Consider the following 22,302-nt stretch of genomic DNA (forward strand, 5'->3'; position numbering starts at 1 on the left):
CATTTCCTGCAGGGTTTGACTGTTGGTGGCTGTGCAGTGAGCAGATCACAAATAATCGGAAAATGATCACTGCTTAAGGGGTCATCTAAAACAGACCATTCTATGATTGGAAACAGATTCGGGGAACATATTGATAGATCAATTGCAGAAATTTGTCCAGTTGGTAATTGTATGTGAGTGGGTGCGCCAGTATTAAGAACAGTAAGGTTTTGCTTGTCTAGAAAAGTTTCAATTAGGCGGCCATGTGTATCTAATTTTGTTGATCCCCATAAGGGATGGTGGCTATTGAAATCACCCAACATACAGACAGGGGGTGGTAATTGCATTAGCAGGTTTTCCAGATCTTGGTAAGAGAAGGTATGACTTGGTGGGAGATAGACTGATGCTAGTGTTAACGCAATCTGAGTTATTAAGCGTACGGCTACAACTTCAATTGTAGTTTGCAAAACAATTTGCTTGGTAGGGATCTTTGAGCTGACCAAGATGGCCACGCCCCCACGGGCAGCATTTGAATTATTACGATCGTGCCGATAGATGGCATAGTTCTTTATGTTGGTGGAAATTTGCGGAGTTAGATAGGTTTCCTGTACACAGAAACCAACTGGAGAATAGCGGTTAATTAAGACTTGAATATCGTTAAGGTTGCTACGAAATCCTCTACAATTCCATTGTAGAATGTAAGGCATTATTGATGTTTAGTAGAAGAAGCTGCTTCTGACTGTTTTTTTGATGTGACTGTCTTGTGACGTTCAGGCTTTGGTTTGTCTTTTTTTGGGAATAATGGTCGACCGGTGTCCATTTCTTCTTCCGCATATATTTCTAAGATCGGTTCTTCTTGTCTGGATGATTCAATAGTATCCATAGATGTTTCTTGGATATTCTTTTTTAAATTTGAGTTACGATTATTCGATATAGAAGAAATCACTGGGGGAGGAGAAGGAGATGTAGCTGGTACTGTAAGTGCAGTATTACTTGCCTGGTTCAACTGTTTCGGGACATTGGACTGTTGCTGAGAGAGAACAGTCCGAGCCCAGTCAGAGATTGAGGTGGTTGAAGGGACGGTAACATCAGTTTGGGTGGCTACTGATTGATATTTTTGCGCAATATTGGCGTACGTACGTTTATTTATAGTGGGAGTGAGTAATTTCCGTGCTTCTTGAAAGCTTACTTTATTTTCTATCTTATATTTTACGATTTGCTTTTCGGTTTTCCATTTGTCACATGTCCTTGAGTAGGCAGGATGGTTTCCTTTACAGTTGGGACAAGTCATTTCTTTTGCCAAGCAGTCACTTTGGGTGTGGTCAGCGGACCCACAATTAGGACAAACCTGGTTTCCTCTGCACGCCGTTTGAGAGTGGCCATACTTCTGGCACTTAAAACATCTCAATGGGTTAGGAATATATGGTCTAATGCGGCAGAGTAAGTAGCCTGCTTTTATCGATGATGGTAGGTTTGGCGTGTTAAAAGTTAGAATAATATTCCTTGTAGGTGTGAGTATATTTTCTCTTTTCACCATAATTCTTTTCACAGCAATGACACTTTGATCTTGAAGCTCTTGTGTTATCTCCTCCTCCGTGACATTCAATAGATCCCAGCTGGATATAACGCCCTTAGATGTATTTAGGGTAGCATGGGGAGAAACTTTTACTGGAATTCCAGCAAAGCTTGTAAGTTTTAGCAGTTTCTCTGAATGTTTACAATTTACTGTTTCCAATAGAAGGTCACCTGATTGTAGCCTCTTGACTGTCTTAGGAGATCCTGCCAGACTTTCCAGGTGTTTCTGGATAAGGAACGGAGAGAGCTTACTCAGAGGTTGATCTGCAAGAGAGTGCATTATAAGGAATGTAGGATAAATTGTCGCTGAGGAAGTGGTTTTCAACCTTTTGGGTTGCGACATGTTATGGTCAATGTCTATCTCTGGCCGAGAGCTTGTCGGCTCTAGAGGCGGAAACGTATTTTGGTCCATGCTTGCTCCTTTTGGCCCTTGGCAGATTAGCTTTTCTGCCAAGATTTCCGGCCCCGCCACGGGGAGGCAGGAGCAGTGCCCGGTGTGACCAAGCGTAAAGTAGTAAGTGTTAGTAAAAGATACAAGAAAAATAAAGAAAGGTAACTTTTCTTTCTCGCTCTGTACAAGTACTTTTGTAACAGTAGCTGATTTTAAATAAATAAATTTAAGGGCAGGAACTTAATATAACTCTAAATCGCTTTTGAATAATCACACTTTAATCACAGAGAAAACGCTCGATCACAATCGCTTGGCACCCGGGGCCACTATGTTTCTGTTGGCACTATTATGTCAGCATTAGTTGTCCTAACAAGGAGTTCAAATTTGGCCATTTTATTGACAACACTCCTGACAATACTGTAAACGGTTAAGACTAAGTATTCTTTTCTAGTTTACTACTCAGACACACTCCCTGAAGTTTTTTAGGCTTGTTTTCCTACCTTTATGTTCCCACTCATTTGAAAAGTTTTTACCATCAGAACATCAGCTGTTGCAGCAAAAAAAAAAAAAAAAAAAAAAAAAAGAATTCTCAAGGTAAGTGCAAGCATTACTTTGACCCATATCATCAGATAAATTTGGATCTATATTACCCTTCTCCTCGAAACTAGCGGTTTCCCCAAACCCTTAAGGTATCCTCAATGAAATTGAAAAATCCTTGCCCCACCTTTGTTCAAATGAATACCATCTCTACAAAATAGATTCCTTCTACCTACAAGTGTAGGCCACACTGGCAAAAAGCTCCCAACCCTAGAGTACTGAAGATTTCCTCAAGTCTTGAGTTAATTCGCAAGGCTTTCAACATCCCTATCATGTCTGGGCAGAATTGATGACACTTACACATTATGACATTGCTTGTGGCTTTTTTTCAGCAGGGTCCTGTATTTATTCAACAAGTTGTCAGGTCCATGTACATTTAATATCATTAGTCACCACATGAATAATTATAATGCTCCCTTTACCACTCCTTTAAAATCTGACAATCTGTTGTTAACATCGTCAATTGTTGCTCTGGCAAACACACTCTGTTTCTGGTCCATCTATCTTTATTATAAAAAATGTTACCCATTTTCCTGACAATAGTCTCCCAATAAAACTAAATAACCTGCAACTAGAGCAGTTTGCACTTGACTATTCTTTTCTGGGAACCAATTCGGATCCCAGAAAAGAATAGTCAAGTGCATCACTTGTCAGGTCACAAGAGACGGGTCCCTGATGAGTTCCCAGTTACATTTGTTTCTAGGGCAAGCACCTGTTTCTTCAGTGATTCAAATTCTTCTTATAATGCACCAAGTTGTAATTTGAGATCAGTACACTCCTTACACTGAATGTATAAAAAAAAAAAGAATCATCAGTTCAACTAAGTTTGTCTACTAGACCAACCTTAGAATGCTTGCCACAGGCTATGCAAACGAACTCCTGACTCACATCATAAATGTCTGCAGGAATTTCTGTCTGAGTCATGATATTGAAAGATTACAAAATTTAAATTTACAACATATTACAGAAATTAAACTGTTGACAAAACTTTAACCACTAGAGAAGTTAAACTACTGAATGAAAGTTACTAAGTTCCCACCAAAATATCGATAACAAAGGCTATCTGAATATTAAGCTGCAGCTTTCCAAATACATATCTAAATACAAAATTAAACTGACGTACGTGACTGTAAGAATTCAAACAAAATATTTTGCCTTAGGATATAGAAAATTAATCTAAAAATTCTTTAAATAAATCATTAACATTTTATTAAGTAGGCTGTTCTGAATAATTTTCAATAACTTATTAACAGGTGACTCATCACATTTTTAAATACTACAAAATCTTGGTCTTTATACTTCTCAGTAACAACTACCTAAATTACCATCACTATATTCAGTCATAATTTGTGCATCTTGAAATAACTCATTTCATATAAATTATATAATATTTAGAGGTACTGAATGCAATACTTACTTCTAACATGTTAAAGAAAATATACAGTTTGATAACGGACTGGCTTTTTACAATGTGATACAGCATTGACGTATCAACATAAGTCATCATAAATCCAACAACAACAAGAATAATTCCCTTTAAAAGATCACAAATTTCTGCAGGTTGTAGGAGACGAGAATTTGAACCTGCAGGAAATGAACTAAAAATAGAACTTAAAAAAAAATAATAATAATAAATAAATAATAAACAATAATAAATAATTAATTTAAAAAACTATAAGTCAATTTATATTAATCAAAATTATGACTTATTAGAAATAAACAATGTTTTTATGCATTTACTTATATATAAATTGTTTCACACTGATTTAAATGATCACGCTAAATAACTTACGCATAGCATATTAAGGAGAAAAGTTTTACTTTAAAAATAAATTATAAATAACCAAAAACTTAATTTCTCTATTATCTTAAAAGATAAAAACTGACACTTACGGGAAAAAAGTTTTCTAGCTAGAGGCAACTATTATCCTTTTCCCCCTCTCATATGAAATTGATTTTATTTTTTTATGCTCACTCACAAAAACCAACATAGGTATGAAACCTTAATATATTTCTTGTAAAATGTAGTAGCATTAAAATGAACTTTTTAATAATAATATTAAAACTAGTATAGGTATTAGTAATTAACAAAATATCAAAATCAAAATGAGGGTTGAACTTGGGCTTTCCCCCCCCCTTTCTTAAAATAAGAAACACATGCTTATCATGCTATCATTCTTTTTCCAGCCATATTTCCTATACAACACATTAATCTTATCATCGTGGGGAGACAGTGACAGCACAGAACAAGGTAGGCTTTCACGTAGGCATTTTAAGACACCATATTTGAGTTCTTCATCTAGTAAGAATTTCTTCCTTTAAATTGGCCTAAATAAATAAAAATCACTAAAGACCAAGTCTATGCTTCACTGAGATTATTATATTACTGACTTTACAGTAGCCTGATTCCTGGACATTCCCCAGAGATTCAAGCTCGCCTTTGACTTAAATATCATTGAGAAATATCTATTCAACTCATTGGCCATTTCTTTTGGATATTTTATGGATTTTATACTGTTAAGTACTTTGTTCTTTTTTTTGTATTCACATGTTCTTAGTTCTTGCTGTTACTGCTCTCTCATAATTAACTTTTGCCCATCTTACCCTATCAATGGCTTTGTTACATATTCGCTTACGTTTACACAATTTGGAATTCTATAATTGTCTGTAATTGTCCCATACATGCTTCTTCTGCTGAATTAAACTCTTGTTTGTTTGTTATTTTGGTTTTTAGGAGCATTAGCAACTAAGGCCATATTGCTCCGGGGATATGTGGTGGTCATTCCCTGACCTTTTCGCATCCTCCATATTTGGTGGTCATGGGCTCGAACCCCGGTCTAATCAAGAAGTGCGTGCTACGCACTGCTGCTCCTGCCCACCTGGCTAAGGAGGTGCCGAATTAAACTCTTAACTTCACTAGTCATCCATTTTGGCATCTTACATTTACATGGAACTTGACTACTGGTATGAACATGTGTGGCCTCAAGGACATTCCCCCTTTGAATATTTCTCATGGCATATTCATATCTGACATCATACAGTAGTTTCTCTTCAGTTAATTGAACTCAAAAAATCTCATTCCCATTATAGTCCTCCTCTCTTGAAATTTAAGCCCCTTACCTTTTACCACAAAAATTTCTTTAGATACAGCCATTTTATAGTATTGTGATCAATGCTCAAGTTTGTTTTTTATAGGCTCCTTTGTGAGAAGCAGATCTAGGATATTAAAGTCCCTTGTACTCTATTAGAGATGCTATGATAAGTAGCAGTTATCCAGTTTATTCACAACACTGTTACCATATATGGTATTTCTGGTCCATGTATTTCAGTCTATAAGAAAGGTATGGCCAAATGTGGCTAGCAAGCTGCAAGTGGTACTTTGCCACTTGAACTACAGCTTCCAGTTCAAGAAAATTATGGACTAGAAGATTTCATATCTCACTTACAGGTAGTAAGCAAATATCTAATGGTTTCAATACTAGTTGGAATTTTTCTAGAAACCCATGCAGGTTCTAACTTTTGTTCACATAAAAAAAAAAAAAAAAAAAGACAGCTTTGTTATGAGTTATGAAAATAACAAAAATTCACAAAAAAAAAAAAAAAAAAAAAAACTTGTGACTTCATTCACGTGCCATTTCAGTACTGGAAAAGACACAGCTTCACCTCAAAGATGCCTGTTAACAAATCAACTAGTTTTTTTGGCAGCAATTACCCTGTCATTTTACTATGGGTTATAAGAGTATTTTTTTTTTACTTTATTCATTAATGATCATATTAAATGTGGTTAAAACGAGCTATTAACTAATTTTGAATTTTGACTCAATTTTAAAAGTAAATTATTTATTTCTTAATAAATAAATAAAATTTATTATGTATAAATTTATTAATTTATAAGATAAAATTTAACTTGTGTGGCTCTTAAGCTTTAAAGACTATCTTGAGTGGCTCTCTGAGTTATTAAGCACAGCAACCCCTGGTATAAGAGGTAGTTAATTTTTATTGAAACCAAGTGCTACCGAATGTCAGTTCTATCTATGGCTATTTGAGTGACACTGCTGCTTGTACTTCATGTCCATGACGTTTACATCCTATTCAGATTTTTGGAGAGCGTCTCCCCCCACCAAAAAATCAGTGCCCAGTTTAATACATGTTTTCAACATTATAAAATGGCAAAAGGAAAAAATTCTTATTTCTGGCAAATCCATTTTTTGTTGAGGATATAAGTGACTTGCCAGTTGTCATTGAGGAACTGCTATGTGTAAAAGGTGAAGAACTTCAAATGGAGGCTATTCCCTTTCAAAATGATATCCCATTAAAATCAAGAAGCAGGGCCAGTGGTTTTTGGACTTTTATAATAGAAATTCTTATGTAGTTTGTTACTGAATATAGCTTTGAAAGCGAAATTCATTCTTTGGCTCAACATGTTTATGTGAATCTGTTTTCTTGTACGAATGCTAATAAATCAAAGACAGACATTTTAGTGTCAATATTTGAATTGTTTGTTTGTTATTTGGTTTTTAGGAGCATTGGCAACTAAGGCCATATTGCTCCAGGGATATGCAGTGGTCATTCCCTGACCTTTCCGCATCCTCCGTATTTGGTGGTGACGGGCTTGAACCCCGGTCTAATCAAGAAGAGTATGCTACGCACTGCTGCTCCTTCCCACCTGGCTACGGAGACGCCTATTTGAATTGTAGAATTTTCCAAAACTGTAGAAAATATGGAGTGTCAGCGCTCTTATTAATTCAATAAATAATTATTCACGAAATGTAGTTCTTCTGTTTTGATACTGTTAATTAATATGGATCAATTTATTATTATAAATTGAATTTTATAATAATATTATCTTTAAATAAAATGTTTTATTGTACAGAAAGATATAAAATTTAAGCTTTATTTGTGATTTATCAAAATGAATAGTTTTACTTACAAGTTGTTTATAATTAGTGTTCCCACTCTCATAAAAAAAAAATAGCAAATATTTAAAGCTTTATATATATATATATATATAAAAAAGTAAAATATACTTAAATTATTATTTTTATGATTACTATGTTAAAACTGCAATTATGTCCAGTTCCAACTGTCCAATGATTTAATGAATAAAGGTAGATCTCAAATACCATTATAAATGAAAAGTCAATCTTGTGTGCTTTAAGGTTGGAGACCTCTGATCATCACCTTGGAAATCACATTTCCTCCTAAAATGTGAAGAGAGAGAGATCTGCAAGAGGTGTCACAGTAGTTGATACAAAATCATAATCCACATGAAACAACGCCAACATTTCCAAGCCTAATGAAATGTCTCTTCCTCTCCCCAAAGTCTTACCAGATAAAATGAAACATTTTGAAACCACTTTCAATATGACAACTGTGATATAATAGAAGCTAAATTCCCAACTGAATGCTTAAAAAAAAAAAAAAAGTTACTAATTCTGATCAGTCAGAAGAAGGTATTGAGGATTAAGGTGAAATCATTTTGTCTTTTGAGTTAATTAATGCTTTGTACGTGAAATCCAATATATGATATCCAAATTATTTTTTGCATCCAGTTCTTTTGTGACTCACAGTATCCAATCAAATTGGTCAGATTTCCCCTTGAAATATCACCTTCCATTCAACCATCCCTTTTATCCTTAAAATTAATTTTCCCTTAATGATACACTGCTCTAATTTGTACAGCAGTATCGAAAGCTTCCCCGAAATCCAAGTATATGATTTCAAAAGTAATTTTTGCTCCAGTTCCTTTGTGACTGCACTATAGTATCTAATCAAGTTGGTCAGACAAGATTTCCCCTTAACAAACGCATGCTACAACTGAAGTATAACTGCACTCCTGTCTAAATGGTGCTGCATTATTTCCTTAACCAGTGATCCTGCTTTCGCTTCCTACCTTCTGATCCTCCTTTGTGAATTTGGGATACATCAGCACATCTCCAGTTGATGGAGACTTTCCCTGAATCCCAGGATGCTCTCATAATTATGGCTAAGAGTTTGTTTACCTCCTTTGCTACTTCCCTTAATATAATTGCACAGATCCCATCCACCCCAGGTGCTTTTCTTATGTTTAACTTCAACAATTTTTCTTCTACTTTCCTCTCAGTTATTACAAAATCATTTAGCTCCCTGTTAAATCAGATACACTTCTGGCATTTCTACCCTAAAGAATTCCTCATATGTGAATGTAGATGCAAAATACTTATTCAGTTTGTCAGCAACCTGAGCAAGATCAGTAAAAGTTGAACCATCAACATCAAGTGGGCCAATGTCATTGATCCCTTCCATCTAGTGTTTACATAAGTAAAGGAACTCTTTGCTGTTTTTATTTGCACCCTTTGATAAAGATTTCTCATAATCTGCTTTAGCTTGCCTAACCTCCTTTATGACTTGATTAGAGACTAGATTATATTTACCATCAGCTTCTGTATCACCTGATAATTTATATGCATTCTATTCATTTTTTTTCTCTGCCACAAGTCTTGTTAGTTCATCTGACATCCAATTTAAGTCTAAGATTTGAATAGTATTTCTTAGCTGGTATGAAAAGCCTAGTAGCTTCTATGATCATTTTCTTGAGTGCTTCTCATCTAGAATTTGCTGATGGGAACATTATCATCATATCAGTTGGTCATCCTGTACAGAATTTAAACACTGTCTAAGACCACTGTAGTCACTTTATGAAAGCAAAAACCCTTCCTTTTACCCTTGATAGTAGTTACATTGGCTTGGGTAAAGAAAGCCTGCACGAGAACGACGAGAAACGCTGGATAACTTACGCAGAAAATTAGCTTCCCGATATGGCACTCTAGCGCTGCTCAGTCTGGAGCAGAAATTGAGAAGGATATATTGATTGACAGGTAGGCGTGGCAAACGATGAAATGATTGGTGGTGGGCGCGACAGACAACAAGCTACTGTGTAGTCACTGGTTGGCATTATGATGTGTATTTACCAGTAGGTGCTGATTGATTGACGTTATGATACGTGTGTATCCGCATGATTGTCTTTAAAAATAAAAGTACAGTAATAAAAAATTAATCTTTTATTAATAAATAATTTATGTGCTAGTCCACTCATGATTCTATAGAAAAAAAGGTTAGGTTAACCCCCTGCATTTCAGGAGAGGTTCAAGATCCCATGGGATTAAAGTGCAGGTAATCTGACCTTTTTTCACCATTACAGTAAATGTTAGGGCATGTGTGATTAGGACAAGATACCATTAGTGCTGCTACAGTGATACTAAACTGATGTTATCGTGTGTTGTGTTTGCCCACCAACCAGCATGTTGTTTGCCACGCCTACCTGTCAATCAGTATATCGTTCTCTACTTTGCTCCAGACTGATAACACTTGGTTTTTTTTTTTTTTTTTTTAAGGAGCATTAGCAACTAAGGCCATATTGCTCCAGGTCATGCGGTGGTCATTCCCTGACCTTTCCGCATCCTCCGTATTTGGTGGTGACGGGCTCGAACCCCGGTTTAATCAAGAAGCGTGTGCTACGCACTGCTGCTCCTTCCCACCTGGCTACGGAGGCGGCGGTACTGATAACACCTACTGTCTGTTTACCAAGTGAGCAGAGCTAGAGTGCCGTATCGGCAAACTAATTTTCTGCGTAAGTTATCCGACGTTTCTCGTCATTCTTGTGCAGGCTTTCTTTACCTTCGCCGTTACATCTTTAAGTAAATCCCACATCAGTACACTGTGATACTCTGATTTATGAGCAAATTCATCCATTAAAAATCTGCAAATAAAAGAACCCAGTGGTTCTTTTATCTTCAGATTCTTAATGCATGAATTTGCCCATATATCAGAGCTCTATTCATTAAAAGAATTAGCATCCTTTTTAATTAATAGAGATCTGATTCCTTTCAATGAATCAAATTAAATATGAAATAATATTAATTAGAACAACCAGTACAATTGAAAGAGCCAAAAAAGAAGTTAAATTTTATTGTATAAATTAATCAATCTTTTTAATGAGTAAAATAAAATTAAATATTAAATAACATAAGCTGTACCAACATCTAAGCCTCAACCTTTAATATTAAGTTATGTTATTTGTTGTTATTTGGTTTTTAGGGGCATTAGCAACTAAGGCCATATTGCTCCATGATATGCGGTGGTCATTCCCTGACCTTTCCGCATCCTCCGTATTTGGTTGTGACGGGCTCGAACCCGGTCTAATCAAGAAGCGTGTGCTACGCACTGCTGCTCCTGCACACCTGGCTACGGAGGCGCCTTAATATTAAGTAAATGTTCTTTTATTAATGTACTGTAGATCATAAGCATCTTTTTTAATTGCAAATTTAATATTATTATGATAGTTTCATAATCACACAAATTTTTAATTTGAAATCTTTCTAGCAATGGTTTGTACGTTTTTATTTTGTAAAAAGAACTTTAAAGCTTTCTAAAGCATAAAGACCATTTAATAACTGTATTTTACAGTGTCTATCTTACCTAAACATCATCCTCAATGATCTGGTAATCAAAAACCAAAATGATAATGTAAAACGAAGAGGGAGGAACGTAAAGATGTAAAAATAAGCATCCACACACTGGAAGAAACCATACAGAATAAACTGAAAAAAACAAACATGCAGTACACCATTAGTGAAGAATCATAAGAATGGTTATTGATATTATAAAAACAAAATAGTAGTAGTAAACAACAGAATGTATTAACCTACATTGGCAAATTCAACTAAATTATTTCTGGCAATGCCATCTCTCCAGTTCTAAGCACCATGTTTGGGTTCCAGATATGTGGATGTGTAATAGAAAATATATTATTAGTGATAATAAATTATTGCTTTCTTAACAAGAGCGTAATGTTTTTTGTTTGTGGGATGAAAAAATTGTATTGCTGGCAAGGGCAACATATGGTCCCAACCTTAAATTGCCTATTAGGCCATGGCATAAGAATAAAAGCATAGAAGTTTCTCCAATCTGACAGAAATGGAAAAGAGAACCTTTCCATCATGTGTAGAAGAAAAAAAAAAGAAAAAAGGGTAAACTGCAGCCATTATCAACCCATTGCAGGATGGAAGCCTCCTCAACAATTCTTGAGGGAATTGGACCATAATCTGTCATGCTGGTCCAGTGTGGGATGGCAGATCAACAGTATTTAGCAGTCAGGGGCTTGAATCCCGATCTACTCAGAGTGTGTGCTACTGCACTCCTGCCACTGACCACTCGGCTACAGAAGCTGTATGGATTTACATTAATTTTCAGAAGTAAGTATTAGTGGAAGGATAAGGACAAAGGGAGTAAGAGCACTAGACTCTATTAAGGGTATCTATAATATTCCTTCAACCATTCAGTATTACATATAATAGATTTATAAACAACAGATTTTAAATATCCCCAAAGAAAAGTCCTATTGAGATAAGTTAACTCCGAGGAGGCCATCTGATGGAATTAAAAAGTTCATTTGCACGTTCAGCAAATTCTGATATGCAAGTAAGATCAAATTCATGTATATTTACGCCGACCGGGCAAACAAAGTGCCTGCCTGGCAACCCAAAGGTCGTGGGTTCGAATCCAGCCTCGGGCTTGGATCAAAGTACTGCAAAAACCTTGGGAGGTTCATTATGGCCACAGAAGCCGATGCGTCAACAATTACCAAAATTAGTAATGGTTTATCCATATAACTCAATTTACTGATTTTGCCTAGGGATGCATAAAGCTTGCAGCTTCTAGATGCCATTCAAAAGAGGGCAGTTAGGTTAATTAATGATTCATCTCTAACAAACGGTCTCTCCACTCTCTGTCTCACAGACATTCTGTTTCTGCTGTATGCCTTTTCTATAGATACTTCCACGGACACTGTTTTTTTGAATTAGCTTCTATACAGGCAGTTCTCACTTTACGAGTTCCCGGGTTTATGTTTTTTCCCCCCAAGTATCAACAAAATCAAAAATATGAACATTAATTGCAAAAAAATGAATGTTAAACATTCATAAAAACTGCATTTCAAACCATGTGTGTAGCTATATAATACAGTGTACCCCGCTTTACGATATTAATCCGTTACTATCGAACCACAAAAATATTGTAATGTGAACCCAATAACACATTGTGTTTTAGTAATTCATTCCACGACCCCGGAAGTTAAAATATTGGCTATATAACTCCTTAAGAGGTTGTTTTTATAGTGTAAATTGTATTAATTACCAATTCAAATCATTAAACGCACTACACTTTCACTGTTATCATATGTTATAAAAACCGATTTTGAACAGCTCTGTGATATTTTTCTAAAGCACATTTCTGGAGGTCACAACCATAAAACAATAAAACCAATTTTCACTTTCCGGTTTATTGGGCTTTTCTGTTACTGCAAGCAATTATAAACTGATAGTAAACTCGATGTTATTGCATTTACGAAAATACCGATAGATGGAATTGTGTGGGTTTTTATGTTATTATGGCGAAATGTGTTTGCCCTTTACTGAAATCTTCAATCGTATAAAAAACATAAATAAATTTTCAGAATCTTCTCTTCATTCCTTTTTTTTAAAGCTTCGGAAACTTGTAAACTCTGTGCAAATTGTGTTAGTTGCGATTTGTGCTTTCCGTTAAAAAATGCTTATGCATGCTATTGAAATTTATAAAGAAAGGAGAAGATTATCTTGGAAATAAATGCCTCTTGAAGCATTTCTGAAGAAGACTCCTTGTGCAACAAACCAATGAGTGCCGAGCCAATAATGAGTGATCAACGAGTGTGCATTTAGTCGATGATGACGATAAAGAATAAACATTATTTAACATTTGTAAGTCATAAATAATTTCTCTATTATTATAATTTGCTTGATTTACAGACTAAGTTTTCATTTCTTTGGATAAATCAATCATTGTTTAAACAAACTAATTAGCTAACTAATTTCACTGTTGATAATGTAATCCCTATTTTTAACATTATGTCTATGGGAAATAAATTCCCGCGTTACGAGAACGCGCTAGGAATGAATTAACTTGTAAAGTCGAGAACTACCTGTAATTCCTGTTCTCTCTTCCAAAGCAGTCCGAACACGTGCTGCAACCCAGTCAACATCCTTTCACTGTTCTACTTCAAACTCACAGAACCAACTTTTCTTCTTCCTCATTTATTCATTCAACTTCTGTTTTCTGGAACAACCTTCCTTTGTACGTATTTCCTGAAAATTGCAATCAACAGATGTTCAAGTTTAATGTCAAAAGGTATCTTCTCAACAACCCATGCATGGTACCAAACACAAGTTCTAATACCTCTCATTTGGGGTTATCATTAAAAAAAAAGGGGGGGGGGAAGGGACCCTTAAGATGGTTAAATCTTGGTTTAAAAGGTGTAAGAACCAATGTTTATATGCAACTGTTTTCGAATGCAGCACTAACTCTTGCTTGCAAATTTTTTTCACACCCACATGAACTCCAATATTAAGGTATGGATGCATAATGATAACATATAACTGATAATAGTGATGATGAAAAACACAACACTAAAAAAACAATGCAAAAAATAATTTACTAAACAAAGAGATATTAGAAGTGAAATACATATATGAGTAAATTGTGGGAAGATGGGAGAGAAATAATAATGATGCTTGAAATTAATACATGGTACTATTAAAGGGATTTGCATAAGTAGAAGGGAATGTGTGTCAGAATTATAACATAACAAAAAAGATTACCATGGCATTCTGGAATGAAAAGAACAAAGTCAAAACAGTCACAGAGAAATTCATAATTACACTGATGGTAGATGAGATAAGATGCCTGTTGAAATAAAAAATCTGACAAATTTTATTTAAATATATTCAAAATTCAAAAAAAAAAAAAAAAAAAAAAAGGAGGTTCAGAACTACAATGGCAACCAAACCGCACTAAAGTAATCAAAAACAGAAAGTAACAACTGTTTGTTCATTCATTGAGAATGATAGTCACTTTATCAATTTTAAAGGTAGATATCAAATGTCTGACAAGTTCCAGGGTTTGGAGGCCTGAGAGGGGAAATGATAGAGTTAACAAGAAGACTGATAATTCAAGTCCTTAACAATATTTGTAGTCCTGATGGAAGAACTACATATAAAATAGATACTACAAAATAATGATCTAACCAGGCATAGACAGAGAGGGGGAGGACCATCAAGGCCATTTGGCCTGGGCCCCAGACACAAGGCCCTAAATTTGTTTTTTATGTAAAAAAAAAACAAAAAAAAAAAAAAAACAAGATATGAAAGTGACTGAAAGAAGTTTCAAATTAACATAAATAAAAATTATTTATAATACATATCATTCTATATATGAAGTAATGATAGAATAACATATTTTATGATTGCTTATCATCTACCACTCAAAGGATGGGGAGAAGATTGCAGATAGTGCGAGGAATGAGAATGTACTATATGCTTCCTTTTCTCCGAATCGGTTTTGTAATTCCTTCCAGAGGTGATTTTAAAAATATTTCTATTTTCCATGTTTTGGATTTATTCCATGGAAACCATTCCGTGTAATATTTAAAATTGTAAGATATATTTGTTTAAAGGTCTCATATGGTCAACTGAAAAACGGATGCATTTCATCGGTTTTTCAATGTGACCATATGAGACTGTTAAACAAATATATCTTACAATTCCTTTTGGAGGTGGTTTGTGAGAGAATTTTTATTTTTTAAAGTAAATCTGATGGTGTGGAATAGGAGGATTTTAACCTTAAAGCTTGAATATATTTTCTCTGGGTGCCAGTTCTTTCAAGGCTTCTCTTTATTTCCTTGGCTGGAAATGATATTATTGATTTGGTAATATCTATATTGATATGGCGTTTTGAATTCTTGCAAGAAATCTGTAACTTATTTGGAATCCCATGGACCTTTCAGAATTTAACAGATGAACAAATAAAAACATCAACACAAATATAAGGATATTTCACACGGAATATACGATGAACTAGATTTTATGAGGAAAATTTTCAGAACAAATTTTAGTTCAGAACTCCAGCAAATTTGCTACAGAATACATTGGAAACTAATCTAATTGAGAAGCTTCCAAATTTGTCCATAGCATTTAATATTTTTGAGTCTACCCAATTCTGTTGCTTCCATGGAAAGAAGTTTTAGTATGATGAAGAGAGTGAAGAATTTTTACAGCTACACAATTTTCAAATTTTTTTTTATAATATTTTAATTCCTTTCAAATTTCAATTTGGGTAATGTTATTTCAGGTCATCAAATTATGTCTCAAAATTAAATTATATGAATTAAATTACTAAATGCCTCTTTGCCCATTGCAATTCTTGATCTTATTTTTTCCAGGCTTTCCCCAATTTCTGTCATTATGCTTCCCAAGTATCTGTCGACCTGTTCCAATATTATTCCACCTAATGTTATATCGATTCTTCTTCCTGGCCACTTTGAAATTAACATTACCTTGGTTTTATTGCTGCTAATCTTAATATTGTACTCCTTTATTGTGCTGTTCAAGATGTCCAAGGAGCTCTGTAATTCTTCATTATTAGCAATCAATACCTAGTCATCTGCAAATCATATTGTCTTTACCTTCTCTCCTCCTACCTTTATAACTCCTTTCTGCTCTTCTTTGAATTCTTTCATCAGTGATTCTGCATAATGATCAAATAGCATGGGAACATCCTTGCCTTACACCCCTACCAATGGGAAATCACAAAATATTTTCAAGAAAATAGATCGAGATAGTATGAACCAGAGCTGTAATGCTCAATATGTTCTACATTGATATCAATATTCATAAAATAATAAGAGAAGTTTACCTCAATATAGTACGTAGAACCCTTCCGTATGATACTCTCCAGAAATTAAAATGAAAAAAAAAAAAAAAAAACAACGAAAATCTTACATAGGGTAACAATGTAAGATTTTCGTACGCATCGAACCTTGGTAAGACGAGTCACAATCAAACAGCTTAACAGATTCTTTAAAGATACCGAATTTAAAATTGTGGCCAGGCCAATACGGAAATTACACACTATACTGAACAATCGCTCAGTCCTTTCCTTGTTCGTAACACAAATTAATGACCTGGTATACAACATTTCTTGCAGGGATTGCAACTCGTCTTACCAAGGTTAGACACATTTTCCTCTGAATATTCGTATTAATCAACATGTGGCCTCAGTTCGTGCTTCTTGTTCAGCAGCGTCAGAATTAGCCTTTCACGCCGTAAACGAAAAACATACTTTTTTATTTAACAAGGCCAAAATGCTTAGTGTCCAATGTAATTATATGCAACTATTAATTGCAGAAACCGTAGAAATTAAATTACATGAGAATTCTGTTAAAGTTCGCTGGCCATATCTGATCTCCAATTTGTGAGCTTTTAGTAAAAGCTCATGCACAAAGACAAATAATCCCTAATTAAGTTTCATGCTCACCCCTATTCGGTAATTTTCATTCCTGTGATCACGATATACAGCCGAAAAGTGTTATCAGCTTCTGGAAGGAAAATCTTTTGCAAATTTTTTCATTAAATTCTTTCAATTAATTTTCTTATTTTTAATTGTGTTAAATTGATTTTTAATTATTTGTTACCCTATGTAAGATTTTCGATTTTTTTCGTTTTAATTTCTGGAGAGTATCATACAGAAGGGTTCTACATACTATATTGAGGTAAACTTCTCTTATTATTTTACAAAAAGAAAATAGAACAGAGGAAGCATTCCAAAAAAAAATTATTGATTCGGCTAATAATATGGCTACTACCATTGGCATTGACGCTTTGTTTCCAGAAGCACTGTAAGGAAAAGATGTCATTTCGATTATGAAAGTAGAGAGGAAGCTATTCAGGATCTGCAACAAAATTTCATAATTAATTTTTTCTTTCAAATTATGGACACCAATTTTCTCGTTAACTGAAAGGTTTAGAAATATGAAAGAACATGTAGAAATATTTTAAAAATATTTTATATTATTTCTGAATTACAAAAATGGTCAGATGATGATTTATTAAAGCATTGAAAAGATTTGCACATTAAATTAAGTGACATTGATCGTAACAAGTCTGTTATTGATGGTTTAGCATTATTTGAACAACTTAAGAGTACTTCAAATTTATATTAAAGACAATATTACTCCATTTGAAGTGTTACAATATATATCTTAAAAACGATTTCACAGATAATTTTCCAAATGTAGCATTAAGAATTTATGCAAATGAGGGGAACAAATGGGTGCTGTTACCAAGAAAGGCTTAAGTTCTGCAAATTGCAGCATCTGGAGACTAGGCTCCTGCAAGGTGATCTGATTGAGGTGTATAAGGCTTTAAATGGTTTAAGCAAGCTGAATGCTGATGGGATTCTTCCTCCTGCTCACATTACTCAGTTGAGGGGCATAAATTCAAATTGAGGAAAGACAATTGTAGAATAGATATGTGGAAATTTTCATTTAGCCAGCGAGTGGTTGAATGTTGAAACAAACTTCCATCAGTTGTTGTGGAAGTTGATAGATTAAATAAATTCAAGGAGGAACTGGACTAACCTTTGAAGCGGATGGTGAGGTGAATGAGAAGTTGGTTTTTTCCCACTTTTATTTTTTTTTTGGCCAATGCTGTATAAGCTTGCTATCTTGCGTCATATGCCGCTACTAATGCTAATGCCAGTTTTTATAACTTTACCAGTTTCAGTTGCCACAGTTGAATGCAGCTTTTCAAAATTAAAATTAATAAAATTATTTCAGGTGACAGTGTCTCAACAATGTCTCTCTAATTTGGGAATAATTTCAATAGAAAATGATCATTTGGAACAAATAAACATAAATGAAATAATTAATAAATTCACGTCTCTTAAAGCAAGGAAACAAGTTTGTATAACATTATAATTTTCCTTTTATTTCATTATTGTAATAGGGTACGATTACTGTGATTATAATTTAATGATTATTTACAGAATTTCAGAATGAAATTGTTATTTTTGTTTGTTGTTTCATTATATTATGTGTAAGATATGCTGTAATTGTTTTCTTTTTCAATAAATTAATAATAATTATTTATGCCTAAATTTATTTTTTAATCGAAATATTTTGGGGCAGCAAATTTGATTTCGCTTACTGGCAGCACATAGGGTCGCAGTGGCCTTGGGCAGGTGTTAAAGGGACATAGCGTACTGGATGTTGGGCAAACAGTCCATCTTTGTGGAGTCACCTGACCACAGTTAACCGCAATATCCTGTGTCTGTGCAGCTGGTTTGCAATGGATCCCGCTGTCTGTTGTCGGTCCGTCTTGGCCTATAGGAGTATATAGCGGTCATCATTGGACGTTGTATTTTGTGAACACCACCACTGGCCCTTTGAACAGCTGTACCTGTTGATCTGAAGGCCGACCATGCACATGAGATGATGCTATGGGCGATACCGAACTCTGCAGCAACACTCCTCGCACTTCGACCTTCCCAATTATTCAACTCCGGGTAACGTCATCTAGATGTTGTCTACTGGCCATTTCATTGTCTGTAGCACAGTATGAAACCAATCTAACGTCTGTAATAATTGTGCTCACCGTTTGTTAATTTGCACATAACTGAACTGCTGCTTTTATCTGTTTATGTGAGCCCTCTCATCACGATTCAAATTTTTGTACGTGCACCAGATTTCTACTGAACGGCCACAGTTATGCAAATTGCCACAGGCTGTTTCATTTGATTTTGTAGTTGTAACCTTTAGAAATAGTGTTGGTCCTTAAGTTTTGCACACCAGTGTAGTATCCAATCAAATTGGTCAGACAAGACCTCCCTTTACAAATTCATGCTGTGTCTTAACTATTACTGCAATCTTGTGTAGATGATCCTGCAATGCTTCTTTTACCAGTGCCTCCATTATTTCCCCAGAACACAAGTTAAACTAACAGTACTACAGTTACTTATGTTACCTTTTTATTCCCCTTTGTGAATAGGAGATATATTTGCACACCTCCAGTCCATGGGGACCTCACCTGAGTCCAAGGAAGCTCTCATAATTATAGCTAAGTTTTTGCTTACTTCCTTTGCTGCCCCCTTTAATATAACTGGATAAATCCCATCCACCCCAGGTGGTACCTTCCTTATGTTTAATTTCAACAATTTCTCCTCCACTCTGCTCTCGGTTATTAAAAATTAACTTAGCTCTCTGTTAGAGTTCGATAAATTTCTGACATTCCCCTCTTTGAATAACTCCTCGTGTGTGAATGTAGATGCAAAAATACTCATTCAGTTTATCATCTACCTGTGCATTATCATCAACACATCAAACCATCAATGTTAAGTAAGTGGACCAATATGAGTCATCCCTTCTAGAATTTACATAAGTAAAGAAAACTCTTTTCTGTTTTTCTTTGCATCCTTTGCCAAAGATTTCTCATAATCTGCCTTTGCCTGCCTAACCTCCTTTGTGACTTGGTTACAGACTAGCATATATCTGGCAGAGGCTTCTGTGCTGTCTGATAATTTATATGCATCCCATGCATTTTTCTTTTCTGCCACGAGCTTCATTAATTCATCTGACATCCATTTAGGCCCAAACCTTAAACAGTATTTCTTAGTTGGTATGAAAAGCCTAGTAGCCTCCAAGATTTAAGTCCCTGAAGGCTTCCCATTTAGAATTCGCTCTTTTTAACATCATCAGTTGATTCCTTTAGAATTTAAAAACTGTCTGCGATCACCGTAGTCACCGTTACGAAAGCAAAAGCCATTCTCTTTACCCTCGATGGTAGTTACACCTTTAAGTAAATCCCACATCAGTACATTGTCATCTAGTAGTTCCTTTATCTGCAAATTATTAATGCATGAATAATCACTGCTGATAATCAGATCAAGAGTATTACTCCCTCTTGTTGCCTCCCGAACATGTTGCTATAGAAAACAGTCTCCAATAAATCCACAAAAGTCTTGTTAGTGTGCGAGTGATCAACCCACAAGTTCCAGTCAATATCTCAAAAGTTAAAATCCCTCCCATTATAAGACATTCTGTTTTACTGGCCCACTATTTCTCTGCACAATTGCTCATTATACTGATCAGATTCATTAGGCCTATAACACACACCTACTCTCACTTTCCCTTTCCCAGTGCTAATATCTCACCATACTGACTCAACATTGCAATATCCACCAATATCAATTGGATGCACTTCCTTAGATTTTATGCATTTCTTAATTAACAGCATACCCCTTCCTTTCTGTCCTGTCAATCCGTTTTGTACACATCGTATTCCCAAAATTCCAATTCTGGATTCCTTATATCTGTGTGACACCATGTCTCTGATATCCCAACAATATCTGCCTTTGATGTGGTGACAAGCACCTATAATTCATTTAAGTTATTTACTATACTCCTAGGATTGGTATACATGCACCTGTTTTTACTCTTATTTACCCTAAAACAGCCCATGTATTTACTTCTTCCAGGATGACTCCCGAACTATTCCAACAGAAGCTGTGCAAGAATCACTTTCACCTCCGCCTATAGCTACAGTTAATCTATTATTCTGTGAATCCCCCAAAGCTAGCAGTTTTCTGACCTACCTAACACTGCCTTGATAGCATCAGCAAATATTCTTGCACCCTTTCTATTTAACTGTACACCATCCTTGTGGAAGCACAGTCTCTCCTGCTAACAAGCAGAGACCATGCTAAGAAAAATTCTACCCCATGAGCCATGCACAATTTCTCCAGATCCAAATTGAGTGACAAGGATCTAATCATATACTCCCTCCTATCGTGTCTGGGCAGAATTTCAGACACCTTCAAATTCAACCCCAACTCGCGACTTTTTTTTCAACATTCATCTGTATTTGTTAATTAAATCTGCAGATCTCTAACCCTCATTGTCATTAGTGCTAATGTGTATAACAATAACACCGTTTGTTCCCTTAAAAGATGATATCTGCTCTACAATATCATCAACCTTTGTCCCTGGCACACATACCGTGATCCTGTTAAACCTATCTTTTTTGCATAATATATTCCCCATCTCCCTGACGATAGCGTCCCCAACAATAACTAGTTCCTGTGGGACCATAGCATTCTGCCTTGGAGATTGCTGCTGTATTGCCTGATGCACAGGACTGAGCTCTGGCATTGAGTTGGATGGCTGAGAGCTTGATGGGCTCCTCATATTAATTTCTTCGAGGGCATCTTCCCTACACTATACCCTACTCTACACCGTCCTTTTGAAATTCCATGATATCTTTAATAAGTCCTATAACTGCTATTTTATCAATTTGACTTGCATGACCAGATGAAAATTACTCCGGTATGCCTAGCATATGAAGTGTTCAGCTTTTTATATTGTGAGCTAAGAGGCATAGTCACTGAATTGTGACCACACGGATGGTGTGATCTCGTGGGTATATAGAAGCAGATTCTATGGGTATGAATCAGAACTTATAAACTTTCAAAATACAATGGGGGCTGGATGCCATATCAGTAACCTTTCTGTGCATGCAAATGTAACTAATCTGAATTTCACAAAATATACTCCTGTTCTTGTAGTGCTGTTATTCAATGATGGAAGAGTGTAGCCGAACTATTCAATTAGCATCCTATGGGCTAGTCTGTGAAGAAACTAGTCTCTGTATATTAATAATACCTAGAAATAAATACTTTTTAAATATTTAAATTAAAAAATATATAATTGTAGTGGCTTGCCCAAAAGTGGTTCACTAGACAAAACCAATTAAAGTTTATATCTCACAGGAAGACCTCACGGAGTAAGTCTAAGAGGATATAGGAACAGCATGTCAACCATATACAGGGGGCTGTATTGTCTTGAGTTTTATTGGTAGGAG

At 35.2% G+C, this 22,302-nt stretch overlaps 1 protein-coding gene across 1 annotated transcript in view; it reads right to left on the reverse strand.

Annotated features, from left to right (window-relative positions):
• The window catches only part of LOC150089672 (transmembrane anterior posterior transformation protein 1 homolog), a 309,390-nt gene that overhangs the window by 135,677 nt on the left and 151,411 nt on the right, over positions 1 to 22,302 (reverse strand). Inside the window, exons 5-6 of the mRNA XM_090389591.1 lie at positions 11,000 to 11,121; positions 3,960 to 4,152 (exon numbers count right to left, since the gene is read on the reverse strand). Of these exons, the coding sequence (XP_090245717.1) occupies positions 3,960 to 4,152; positions 11,000 to 11,121 (315 nt within the window). The remainder of the gene's footprint in view (positions 1 to 3,959; positions 4,153 to 10,999; positions 11,122 to 22,302) is intronic.

This window comes from Mastigoproctus giganteus, chromosome 2, assembly GCF_048544385.1.
Source record: "Mastigoproctus giganteus isolate SK-2022 chromosome 2, ASM4854438v1, whole genome shotgun sequence".
NCBI lineage: Eukaryota > Metazoa > Arthropoda > Arachnida > Uropygi > Thelyphonidae > Mastigoproctus > Mastigoproctus giganteus.